Genomic DNA, 13,796 nt, shown 5'->3' on the forward strand with positions numbered 1-13,796 from the left:
CATGCTGCAAGGTTAAGTGCTGCCTTCCAGTGCCATCTTTACTGAGTTCAAAAGAGCGTTTCTGCACTTTGACAGACGGACTTAAAGCTCTGCTGCGTATCTAGGTTCTCGGGTGATCCTCTTCCTTTTATTCTCTCCCTAGTTTTCCCTCAGCTCTGACTCAGCTTAACACATCACCAACTCCCAGTAAACTCATGCTTTTTCTCCAGGGGATCTTGGAATGCAAATGAGATAGAGCATCCGTGAAGCAGAAAGCCACACTTGCAAGCCCAAAACAGAGATACATGCTGATGCATACCTTCCACTTCGAAAAAGGTTGCTGCTTTCGTACAACCCAGGACGTTACAGGCACGACAAGTGTAGAGGCCCTCATCTTCCTTCCTCACTCTCCGTATGGTGAGTGTTCTGTTCTCATCTTTCAGAACAATACCTTGAGCAGGACACACAGAGAGAGACACATTATTTTCCTCTCCTCTCCTCTCCTCTCCTCTCCTCTTCTTTTCACTGGTGTTAATTTGACTCAGCTTTTATGGTCAAGACAAGATATTGCGAGACTACTTTGGATTTTCTTATTTCCAACCACTTGGGAGAAACAATGTTCCAGCAGTGATTTTGATGAGGATTGCTATCTGGGGCGGTTAAATCCACCCACCCTGCTCCCTGCAATCCTAGTGCAGCCAATGGGGCTACTACCCCTGTTCCCTGGGCTACCACTCCTTTCCTCCAATAGTGTGGGGACCTCCAGGATTTTGCAGCTTCTTCCATTCTAAAAGATTGAAATGCTTCCCCAAAGGCTTAGTTACTGGCAATAAGAGCTTCAAACCAAAACATGCCAATATCATTAAAGATTTGGGGCCTTCTCCCTTGACCTTTGGCCCTTTGGCCTTCTGTGGTCCCCAAGGGGTTCTCCAAAATGGAATTTGGCTTTTGGGCTGAAAGAGTTTCAATATCCCCATGTTTATTTGGGTTTCTGTTGCTTATATCCCACTCTTCCTCCAAGAAACCAAGGGCAGGACTCATGACCCTCCTTCTCTCCATTTTATCTCACCACAAGCCAGTGAAGTAGGTTAGTCTGAGCCTGGTCCTGTGTCACCCAGTGCGTTTCATGGCTGAGTGAGGTACAGTCCCTAGGCCTCCCAGGTCCCATCCAACACTCTAACTCTGAAGTCCCTCACATACAATTCTGTGAATGAGGCAGGCTGGAAGCATCATCTGGAAGCACCCTAAGTAACCCAAATCAATGGGGTATTTTACATAAGCGAATCTACACACAGCATTGCAGGACAGAACATGCACTCTCACCTGAATCTTCAACAAGGGATTCATTGTTTTTAAACCATGTGATGAGTGGAGACGGAATACCATTTGCTATGCAAGAGACCTCAATCGTTTCACCAATATTTGTTGTCTTATTCTCCAGATTCTCTGTAATGGTAGGTGCCACTGGTTCTATTTGCATGAGAGAACAATTTGTAATGTTTAAATGCCCTTTTGGAATCACAAATCCTCAGTTCCTACAAAGTGGTCAAGCTTCTGAAACACAATTCCTGACAGCTAAGCTATGAGATGCCTGCCCCCATTTAAAACAGTGCTCTTTCCTAAACTCACATTATAGATGCTAAAAACACTGACATGATTTATACAACATGTCAAAGACATTGGTTATATTTAGGATTTGTGCTCACTTAAGGACCATTTTTCTTATAGAAAGTTAACCTTTCTGTAAAGAAGTGTGTCTACCAGAGCACTTGAAATATAGTATTGCATTTATAGACAGACAGCATAATCCAGGAATCAGTTCTAGAAAACCATTCATGACATATTTCAAGAATGACCATAAATATATAATTGTGCTTGTACAAGACACTTTGTTTTGCATTTTTGTATGAGATGATTACTGCTATGTTGCTAAATTGCTTTTTAGAGAGATGTGGGCGGGGGGACTTTGAGGAGCTCCTTTGCTAACATCAGGAATGACCATGGAAACACAGATGCACCAGCAGTATTTTTGCCTGATCTTCAGGTTTATTTAGCTTTGGGGAAGAGGAGCCTTGATACTGTTAAAATGTAAGTTTTAATTTAAGTTGTAGGAACTCAGTATGGTTGGCACTCTTGAATTACAGAGCATTTCAGGAAGAAGCTTGGGGTTGAGAATACAAATAGTAATATTAGAAAGGAAATGTGTGAGAATTTTAAGAATGTAAGAACTGTGCAGCTCAGTAAAAGCCAGGGGTTAAACAAGGCTAGCACTCCAGTGATCATTTTCTGTTACTGGTATTTAGCTTCCAAACACAGAGGTCCCCTTTTAGCTGCCATTGATCTCCACAAAGATATCCAACCCATTGTAAAAGTTTGCTAAGTTACTGGCTATCACAAGACTGTGGTGCCTTTATGGTCCACTTGCTATTTATGAACTGACTGGACTAGAAACTTTCCACGACACTCTTCTGAATGCCATAAGCAGCCCAGAGACAATGCATTGCACACTGCTGTTAAACTTATGGACACTTGAAGAATTTGATCTTTGCAAATGCTAATATATGACCTAATCTGATCCTAAAATAATGAATAGCTCCAAATTTATCCACCAGTTTTACACTTCCTGAATGTTATGGCATCTTAAAAAATATAAAACACATTTATCTTTGAGAGAAAATGTGTATCTGTTTTTGTGCAGATTTTAAGAAGTAGCATGGCAGTGGATCTGTAAGTGAAGCCATGCTCGGAAACAGGTGAGTGCCTCTATTCCTAAAAAGGAAAAAAAAAAAAAAAAGCAGACAGTTCCTCTTGTTTTCAGACGGCATGTGCTTACCTTGAATAGTGAGGTGTTTAACAAGGCAGTGTCGTGTTTTGGTCTTTTTGTCCTGAGCTATGCACACATAATCCCCACTATCTTGGAGAGAAATGCTAAAGAGAAGGAGTGCCATAGCAACCTTGTCCCCACTGGTGCTGGCCACCGTGGCATTCAGTTTTTGAAGAGCATCCAGGTTCTTGCAAACAGGCATGGGCAACCTGCCAAGGCGCGTCAGGGAAGCACGAGGGCTTAACTTAAACCAGGTCAGGTTTTCAAAAGTGAGCTTGTCTGCTGTGCACTGCAAGGACACATTGTGCTTCTCAGTAGGCTGGCTTTTGGGCTGAAGATTAATTTCAAGGCCTCCTGCAAACAAAAAATGAAGTTATTAGATGGGACGGCCCATCATCCATTGTGGCCAGAGACAGGCAGCTTCATACTGCATGCCGTAAGATCTATTTGTATGCATGCTGGCACACAGAGTACCAAGGAGTCCAGAATCAAATTTGAATGTGTGGATTCTAAAATAATTCACACAGACCTATTTACAGCTATTCAGAAAGAAAGCACTGTTTGATGTAGCCTTCCTCATCCTGGTGCTCTCCATGTATTTTGGACTACAAGCCCTAGGGAGATGTTGGGTGCTGTAGTCCAACATATCTGAAAACACTATGTGGGAAAAGCTCATTCAATCTGACCAAACTGGGAGGAAATCTGAACATCCTTCTAATAATTCATTAATGAGTCCTATTAATTAATGAAAGCCCTAGGTCTTTGGTCCATCATGTCTATGTGCCTGGCTACAGGTAAAAACAAGTGACCACACATGTTTTGATTACTGCATTAAGGTCCCATGCTCGGGAGAAGAAGGTTGCCTATCCCCAGATCTCTCCTCCCACAAACACACAGGCCTGTTCTGCACATAACGATGGACAGAGATTACTGCATGCACAATCCTCTGACTTGTGTGCTCCCAAGTCACTTCCCTGCCAGTGCAACCTCAGGTTCAAGAGCCTTCTCTTCCAGTTTCAATTAATCAGAGTTTAGCATTGCATCTGAGCCCTGAATGGTTGGAACAAGCCAGCTTCCTGACCTATGGTTGAAGTTGGCTTGTTTAGGTTAAGCATACTTAAGACTAGCCAAATTTTGACCACTATAGAGAATCCAGAAAATTCCCACTCATAATTCCCATCATTTTTGTTAACTGCATCTAAGTAGTACTTTCACTGCCATTTCACCTTTCACAAAAGTTTTTGAAGTTTCAATTTGCAGCTTAAAACAAAGAGCCCCCCCTTAAAAGTAAATAACAAGTCTTCATTTAAACCCATTATACACTAGGTCAGTGTGTGTGTGTGTGTGTGTGTGTGTGTGTGTGTGTGTGTGTACACTATGAGCTTTTAAAAAGTCTGCTCTGGACTTTGGACTGGCAGTACCTGTATGTATATATCATCTTGGATATATTCAGGAAGTCTTTTTTACATCTTGACAATATAAAAGATTCAGGAGCCAGACCCATTTAATCAAATAGACAGATAGTTTAATGTCAAAGACTCGTGCATTACTTACTTGTAATGTGAAAGGAGATGACCCTCTCGCTTTCTCCAGCTTTATTACTAGCGACACATCTGTACAAAGCGGACACATTTGCTGCTTGAATTACGAGGCTGCTTACGGTCTACAAGAGAATAGGTCAAGCAATTTCATGCCACACTGATGCTGAAGGGCTTAACTGCATCTTCCACCATAAGTCAGCTGAATATGCTGCCGTGTTACTATCATCAGATTCCACAGCAACACAACACACCATTGTTTTGGGTATTCTGCTTGAATCTGAAGTTTGCGTGACCTGCTGGCTACCCATGCTGGCAAACAAAAGTGAAACTGTTTACCCGTCTTAAACCATCTTGGTACAATTGTCAATGGAGACCTTACTGTTGCCAATAGGGAACTTAATATTAAGGAAAACTGAAAATAGAACACTTTCTCCAGCTTTCCTTCTGTCACATGCTAATCAACCCAAAGCCTGCTTATACAAACATCAGGATCACTGAGTTCAACATGGTTTAAGTTGTTCAGGCTTCGATCATTAATCTGCAACCCAAATCACCCTTACTTAGGAGTAAATCCCATTGAACACCTGGAGAACAGCCTCTGAGTGAATGTACATACGGCAGTGAGTGAGGATGCTCAAACAGCTATGTAGATGCAGCTGCAGCAAACTCCAACTTTCTATCATCATGGTTTATCATTTATGAACACTCCTTCCTTTTTTAAAACAGTACATAATTTTAATGGAATTCTCCTTCCCTTTCTCCCTCTGACTCCCTCTCTTTTTGCAGATATTTAATTATGCATTCCAATGCATGTATTTGTAACAAATGTTCAGAATGGCAACAGTGACACTTATAATATTTAGGACAGTATCAAACACAGCACTCGTACCACCCCACCCATGTTCTCTTCAAAGTGCCATCCATGGCTTGTGGAACAGAGATGTACCTCTTCTGGAGACAAACAGAAATGAGCAAAATCACCCAGCAGAGCTTAATCATCCCAATCCAGAAATGAGCATTTCCACTCAGGCTGGGGCTTCCCTGGAGAAGTGTTAAACTTCTTTTGGACAAGCAGTGGGGAGTTGTTACATAAAGGAATTTGTAGGGTACCAAAGAATTAGTGGGGGCATAAGCACCCAGTGGATACTGCCCTTCCTTCTATGAGCCTTAAATACATCTTTATGGAGCATACCGCCATCGTTCCATGCAAGGGCGAGTCCTTGAGGCTCAGAGAGCAAATCAGAGGCCTCCTGAGGTGTCCATAAGAGAGGTGGGCTTTAAAACAGGCCTCCAGGTCCAATAATTTCCATAGCTGGACCATATGGATCTCCATTTCATAGAAACAACCCTGCATGCCTGCATGAGAATCTCACGGATTTGCATGGGCCTTATGCCTATGTATCTACTGGCATGGTAATGCATTAGTATGTTTAGGATGATAATAGGTCCGTGATTCTAGTGTTCCAAGAACAAGCCAATCAATTCGATTCGACTGCAATACTTTCAAACAGCATTTCAAGTAGGAGTAAAAGATGTGAAGTTCACCTTCATTTTCCCAGCAATAGTAACAAACTGAGATTTTACGAGGTCAATCTGATTTCCACCTCTTCTGTCCATTATGTTTTTCCATTTTTTACAAGCATAGGGATTGTTCCCTAGTCCAGCGTGCCTGAGAAAGAAAAATGACCAAAATCATCTTCAAAGTTTTTGTTCGTTTGTTTGTTTGCATTGGCAAATGTTTGAATTATAAGTCCACGATGTAGAAAAAGAGCACAGGGTAAGAGCATGCCTGAAAATTTTTATGGATAGAGGAAATGGAAAATCTGATACTGTAGAATTGTTGAGGCTAATCCAAGCACTGGATTAAGTGCCACTGGAATCCCTATGTAAAACTGGGCTGAGTAAATGAGTATTGTTGCTTCTAATAGTAAACTGGGGTGGTTGAGTACCAAACAGGACTTGGCTGTAAGAAACAAGAGGGTAAAACAGGAAAGGGTTTAGGCTAAGCAGGGCACCAAGAAGCACCAAACATTTAAAAAAGAATAGAAAAGAAAGCAGGCCCTTGAGGGCTGGGCCTGTTTGGGGATCTCTGAAAACCATAGAGTGAGTGCCAGTTGGGAAAGAAACCAGAAAAATGCAAAGAGGTGTTCAAACTGGCCTGTTTGAGTCTTCTGAAGCTTAACCCAGAGGGCGGCATAACTGGCTGGCTGGAACCCTGATCAGAACCCCGGTTTCGTGGGTGACGATGCGCTGCAGCATTTAGTTGCAGGCACCCCTTGTAGCGTAATGAATACAACTGCAAACTGTACCTTAGCTTACAAGACATTGCTACTACACAAAAATAGAAGTTCCCATGGCCTGGAGGTAAATGCCTTCATTATTCCGGCTAGGTCAACCCAATCAGGATATTCATGGGGGGGAAACAGCTATTTTGGGAACAAAACTGCATTCATAAAATCGACCATTTTAATAAATTTGGTTTGAAAGGAAGACCAAGTGCATCACCGAAATCACTGGATTCCCTAAAGTATTTCTCTAGGATACTGGGCCCTGTGTAGGAAATGATTGCGTACCAAAGGAAGAAGATAGTGGAAGTAATTTTAAAAACAACAACAGGAAAGCTGGCTCCTTCCCGCCCCCTGCCCCCCATCATTCCTAAAAGGAAGTCTGGCCTTGTGCAAAACTAAGATAAGGGAAATGGAGTGGCCCTTGTTCAGAAGCGGACTCTATCACCACCTAACATCAATCAAGTCACTTCCTGTGAGATACACTTTCACAGAGATAAGACACAGTGTCACCTTCAGCAGTAGAACACCCATGAGGAATTCAGAGCAAAAACACACAAGAATCTGTCACAAGTGTAAACAACAGCACCAAACATTTTCAGAGCCAAGAACTAGCAGTTGCCCAAAGCCAAACTAGCCTGCACCGGGCTGGATCCAAGTGAGTCCACTGAAATCAATAGGACCTACTTAGAATGGTCCCACTAAAACTACTGGCTAATTTAAGTCCCATTGAGTCAAAACGATCTGTACTAAATATGATCAAGCCTGATCCAACCCAATAATTTCAGTGAGATCCAAGCAGCTTAAATAGCCCAAGAAGCCTGTGAATATAGACCAAAAGATAGGTTTGTTTATATGGGATATTAATATTCCATCTTTTGACTGTATTGTCTTCAAGGCATTTTACCTTGTACACACCCTTCCATTCCCTGGCCAATAGGCAGGGTCTGAGTGTGTTTTTCCTTAGTCCTCCACTAACTATATAAGTTATTTTAAATTGTTAATTTGGATTGTATGCGGTCAAACACCTTGAGCATCTCGGTAAGGAAGGCAGGATAGATGTAGGCTTAAATCAACCAATCCAGCAGTGCACTAAGCCATCAATTAAAAACCAAAAAACCCTTACCTCCTGAACATTAGAAATAATAAAGTAGGTTTAAAAAAAGGCTTACATTTAAGCTCAAAGTGAGTGGTGTGAGGGTTAACGAACCTCATCATGCCAGAAAATACCATAGAGTAGGCTAGTGTTGTTTAACCCCTTGTAACTTGGGTGTCTGACAAGCCATACCATGTTGTGCAAACCAGGTTAGTGGGGATTTTGCTCCAAAGAGTAGGAAAAAAATTCTGGGATGAGGAGGGAATCATCTGCCAGTCCCTGTATGTAGCAACATGTGTTGCTGCAGCCAATTCCCAAGAACTATCAAGTTCACAAAGCCATAGTGGAGTTGCTGAAAGCTGTGTCTGCCCCAGGATGGAATGGAAAGAAGCCTCTTTATTCAGTTTCTGCACTTCCTCTTGCACAGAGTTAGCTTTATTGGCCATCTTCATCACCCCAAAGGGCTATTCCAGAAGACAAGGTGCAGCAAAATGCAATTCACTTTTTCTTTTCTTTTAATCTGAGTCAGGGCTGGCTATAATCTACTTATTTATCTTTTATATTTATATCCTGCCATTTTGCCTTTCCAGGAACGAAGGGAAGCTTATATAATTCTGCTCCTCCTCTCAGTCTTAACCTTGTGAGGTAGATTGACCTGAGAGCTGTGACTGGCCCGGAGTCACCCGGTGAGCTCCATGGCTGAGCGGGGACTCGAACCCAAATCCCCTGAGTTCCAGTCCCAAGGTCTTAAGCACTACACCACACTGGCCCTATTCTAGAAACAGGAACACAGGAGGCTGTCTCAGAGTGAATGAAACTATAGGTCCATATAGCCCAGTATGGTCAGCACGGACTGGCATCACCTTGCCAGTGCTGCAGGCAGGAGCTTCTCCTGCGCTACCTGGAGATGCTGAGGATTGATCCTGGGGCCTTCCACATGCAAAGCTGATGCTCTGCCGCTGAGCTACGGCCCTGCACAGTGAGGGAAGACGCATCCAAACAGAAACAAGTGAGGATGGAGGGCCATTTTCACAAAAGTTTGCATGCTCTCCCTACCCCAAAAGGCAGGGTACAAAAAGCATTACAAAAAGGACACTTTCTGCTCATCTTGATTGTTATGCTATGTAGGGGGATGCTGGATCCTAACCAGTGGGAACCAGTGTGGTGTAGTAGTAAGTACTAGACTGGGGAAGCAGGTGACTAGCCCAGAGTCACACCCACTGAGTCACTTGCTCAGCCTAACCTACCCCACAGGGTTGTTATGAGGATCAGAAGAGGAAGAGGAGGATTGTATATGCCACTTTGGGCACCTGGGGAGCAAATTTGGGTACCAGCATAACCAATAAATCAATGCTTAAATCACCAGGAAAATGGTGCATACTGAAGCCGCTGCATCCTTTAAAGAGAGAGTCAGAACAATAGGCAGAGCAATGCATTAGCACCAGATATTAAGTAAAATCAAGATGGACTTACTGTGGGCTGAAGGTACACTCTTCCTCAAACTGCCAGTACCACTGAATCTTGGCCACTGCTGGAACTGCATACACTGTACATGTTAGGATTTGTGTGGAGCCATATTTATAAGAATCCGCAGGAGCTAAAAGAGCATTCTCTTCGATTTGAGGTGGAACTGCAGGAGGAAATAAAGGAGAAAGGAGTAACGTGACTGCGTTCCCATATGCAAAAAGTGCTTCGTAAGGACAAGCAAGGGAGGTATACCACAATGCTGTGCTGTGGAATCCTCAAGGCAGAATCCTCACATTCAGCCTTGTGGCCGGCCACACCCCCTCTATGATGCTCCATTCCAGTTCTGCCTCTCTTCTGATTTTGGGGAGTAAAGGCTTGACATTGTGTGGACATTCAGCAGGCTCATCCACACTGGGCTGTTGGGGGAGGGTGGATTTTCCCTGCCTTTGAGGCTTTCCTAAAGATATTTTTATCTGCAAATGATGGGATTTCCCAAGCCTGCTGGCAGGTCTACAAAACAGATTGGCACTCACCTCTGAAATTTGGAAAGAGAGGAAATTACACTGTTTAACTGGAATATAAAATGGATCATATTCAGAGCCTTTCTTGGGCCTTGTTGTGTCATCTTAAAAAAAACAGCCGGAGGGATCCAAAAGATCCTTAATGTACATTTTCTAATAGACAACTTACTGTCAGATTCTAAATCCAATGCAGCTCATTCATCCAATCACTGACTGCACTGTGAAGCTGCATGACTGAAGTTGCCATCAGGACCAGAGACCTCACCAAAAGCACAATTCTTTTCTATGGGGTGGCTCACATATTTTGCTACAAAATAAGGTAAAGCTCCATGAAAGATGCAGAGGAGTGAGAATTAGTCAATGAGGAATTATGGAAGAAGGAATGGATCTCCTTCAAAATACAGGGCATTTGGAAAGCTCACTCCTGACACTTGCGATGGAACCCTGCGTACTTGTCTATGCCATGGCCCAAGTTACTCCCTCACTCTCCCTACCTTGGTGACCTATGCATAGCCTCCCATGGAGCTAAGCAGATAAGAACACAATAACACATCAATCAGCGTGGCTGTCAGGACAGAGAAGCGATTTACATCCACTGCAGTGGTGATGTTCATAACACCAGAACTTGGGCTCATCCAAAGACAGGAGACGCAGGGCAGACAAGAGAAAGAGCTTTTTCATGTGGCACATCATCAGCTTGCAAAATTCACTGCCACCACTAGCTCAGGCATCTCTAAACAGGGATTAGACAAATTCATGGAAAATTTGCAGCTACTGGTCCTGAAAGCCAATATGCAACATCTAGGTTTTCAGAGGCAGTATGCTTCATAATATGAAACACCCAGCGACAATGATGGGAAAAGGCTCTTACCATCATGTCCTGCCAGTGGGCTTACAAGAGGCACCTGGCTGACCTTGGTGAGAATGAGGCCGAACTAGATGGACCTCTGGTTTAATCAGCAGAACCTCAGTGTCCCAGCATGCACGTCTTTACTTTCTCCAGTCAAAGAAAACAGCTGTCATTCCTTTCTATGGAGCAAAGTTGGATTCTGCCTGATACAAGTCCCCTTCTGGCATTACACTTACAACTGAAGCAACTAAAGGCACAAGCCTATGCATGTCCAAAACTCCTAGCATTCCCAGCATTCCATGGCTGACTGGAGAACACTGGATGTTGTAGGACTTTTTTCTTTCCAAACATGCATAGGATGGGAGCTGAGCCGGGCCAAGAAGCTGTACCCCCAGTGCTGCACATGTCATGAATCTCTGCCCTCAATCCCCATGCTGTATATGTAGAAACATTATCTATGCGCACATTCACGTGCTGTATGCAGGCATCAGTGGGTGGGGTTATGTGGCATCCAGGGCAGAACTGCTCAGTATGGTTCCTGCTCCTTAAACTCTTAAAGTCTAATGCAGAACAGGTCTCATGTCTGGTATGATGCAGCGGAGGTCAGATCCCATCCTTAGCATCACAGCATATCCAGGTAGAACATCTTACGAGTACTTTGCTTCCTAAAAATGAGGGAAGACTATTTCCTATGGCAAAAAAAGCAAAGCAGTGTGATCAGGGACATGTGGTTACTGTATTTGATGGATGGAAAGACAGGTGGCCTCTTTACGACGCAGACACATTCTGGAAATGAAGAGCAGCCTTATCTGTCCTTCTGAGTACCTCATGCTCTGTTTTGGCACCCCAAGCCATTATGCAAACACTGGTCTAGCAACGCCTTGCATTTAACATGGAGCTGCCAACACCACTCCCCATTCCCAGAGCATCACTGTGGTTCTAAGACTGGTCCCTTTGGTCTCTGCAGACAAGCATGTTTCCTGAGCTTTCCAAACAGAGGGGGAACTTGACAGGTGAAGTTAAACTGCACAGCAGCAGGAGAGCAGGAAGGATGGGTGAGGCACACAGGGAGGAACTCACGATATAAAGGAGTAGGAGAAGGCACTGAAGACAGGAAGAACACAGGACACAAAGGCAAAACATATATACTGTCGATTCAAAATATCTTTTCATAAAACAACTGGGTAATCACAAGTTCCTCAAAGAAAATAAACTGAGGAGGATGCTTGAAGCCAAGCAAAATAAGTGCAAAAGATGGCGTCCCACCTGGAGCTTGAAAGACCCATTTCTTTTGCTGCCTGCCTGAGATTACAAAAAGAGGGGTGCAGTAGAACATTGAATATACCCTGTTCTCTGGATGTCACTGTTCACAATGGTGAGGCAGCAGGCTGCCAGGGAAAAAGTCCTCTCTGTAAAGTCGTCCTCCGTGTGTAGAACCTCACCCCGGAAGTCATCTGCCAGGCATCTTCACTGTATACATGTAGACCTTTCTCTTCCAATAGCCATTTAAGTCCTTCTCTGTTGCTCTATTTATTAACTTTACTGTTCACCCTTTAATACTTTAAACATTTAATATTTTGATATTTTTATGGTTGTATTTGTTGCTTCAGTACTTATTTTGTTTTTTGGAGGTGTTATTATTGTAAACCTCCTCAAAGAGATCTGCCAGTTGAGCAATATATAAATTTAACAAATAAATATGTAAATTAGAACAGAATGTTTCTTGAGTCATTGGTTAGAGGGCTGAGTTCAGCTTACTGAGTCATAAATTGTATGAGAAAGTATGTAATTATTACACACTTTGCCACCCATCTTCCTAGGAAATGGAATCCAGGCACCAATTACCTGTGTTGCCCTAACTTGATCAAAGATGTACAACAGTGATCCTCCTGTTGTCAATTAACACACACACACAAAGAGCTTGGGAGATCTTGGGAGAAGTCTGAATCACTGGAAGGGGGAAGCTGCTTTATACAGACCACCAATCCATCTAGCTCAGTAATACCCAGCTGAAACTGGTGTGATGGTTTGCAGGCCTACTTGGAGAAGTCCCAGCTTCTTCTGTATCCAAACTATGTCCCACAACATGCACCCCTTAGCAACTGGCTTGTGAGTCTCAGAGAAATCTAGGTCATACTTTTGGCAGCCATATCTGTACCATCACTCCTGTTGCATGAGTATCATAGTTTGGGAAAGATATGCCTAATGCAGATGGATAATTAAATATCATCTCTCCCAAACATTTTACCATTGACTGAAATTCAATTCAGAATTGTCTGCAGATAGAAACTACAATTTAGGAAAGCAGGTTGAATTTACCGTTCACAGCTAGACGAAATGTGTGCTTCTCCCGCTCCTTGTTAATGGGGTTGGTCAGCTCAACAGTATAATTCCCAGCATCTCTTTCACTTGTTTCAGTAATTGTCAAGGAGTAACCAAGTTTAATAGTGCGATTTGCAACTATGGGCTTTCCATTTTTATACCTGTAAAGAAAAAAAAAATGGTCCTTTGGTAATCCTGAAGTGCAAAGCATGAATAAAGGATGGCTGTTGAATCATATTTGTATCCAGTCATGCTCATGGGGAGCTCAGAGCAGTGCACAAGGGATAAAGTCCTTTTAACCATGAAAGTTAGACTATGCTGAGAAACAAATAACTTGCTGATGCTCACCCAGTTAGCATCACAGGTAAATGGGGATTTTGCACCTGTCTCGGATGCAGTGGTGCGATGGCAAATTGTGAGGTGCAGGTGTGTATCATGAGGGTCTCCACAACTGGGAGACTGGATTCTCCTCTTGGGGGGGGGGGGTCCAAAATTGAAAGCTATCCCGAGATGTTTGTAGGGGACAGGATAGAAAAGCTTTTAATTAATTAATTAATTAAACTGAAGGCGCAATTTTGATCTGTATCAACAAACCAATTTCAGCAGTTTCCATCTCCACCAGGAGCAGGCTTTTTGTAAAGCGAAAGGGTCCTAATTGTGCATTAAAAACCAAGCCATCTCCACTCCCCCAAACACTTTTATTACAAGGAACACCATATTGTAGTTAGTTCATTCCTTCCTCCACAACACAGCTATTGTGCTAAACCCAACGGGAAGAGGAGAGTCCAAAGGGGTGATGGATGACCTTGGCATCCCTACTAATAACAATGTGCCAGGTTTGTGTACCTGAGAGCTTTGTCTTCACTACACTTTTCCTTGGATGGAGAAAGAATGTGTGTGTGGGGAGGGGA

At 43.1% G+C, this 13,796-nt stretch overlaps 1 protein-coding gene across 1 annotated transcript in view; it reads right to left on the bottom strand.

Annotated features, from left to right (window-relative positions):
* Positions 1-13,796, bottom strand: part of KDR (kinase insert domain receptor) — a 46,230-nt gene that overhangs the window by 18,544 nt on the left and 13,890 nt on the right. The window contains exons 9-15 of the mRNA XM_044418171.1: positions 12,883-13,046; positions 9,199-9,355; positions 5,890-6,013; positions 4,358-4,466; positions 2,813-3,157; positions 1,303-1,449; positions 299-430 (exon numbers count right to left, since the gene is read on the bottom strand). Coding sequence (XP_044274106.1) covers positions 299-430; positions 1,303-1,449; positions 2,813-3,157; positions 4,358-4,466; positions 5,890-6,013; positions 9,199-9,355; positions 12,883-13,046 — 1,178 coding nt within the window. The remainder of the gene's footprint in view (positions 1-298; positions 431-1,302; positions 1,450-2,812; positions 3,158-4,357; positions 4,467-5,889; positions 6,014-9,198; positions 9,356-12,882; positions 13,047-13,796) is intronic.

Source organism: Varanus komodoensis, unplaced genomic scaffold, assembly GCF_004798865.1.
Source record: "Varanus komodoensis strain SLA01 unplaced genomic scaffold, ASM479886v1 scaffold9, whole genome shotgun sequence".
NCBI lineage: Eukaryota > Metazoa > Chordata > Lepidosauria > Squamata > Varanidae > Varanus > Varanus komodoensis.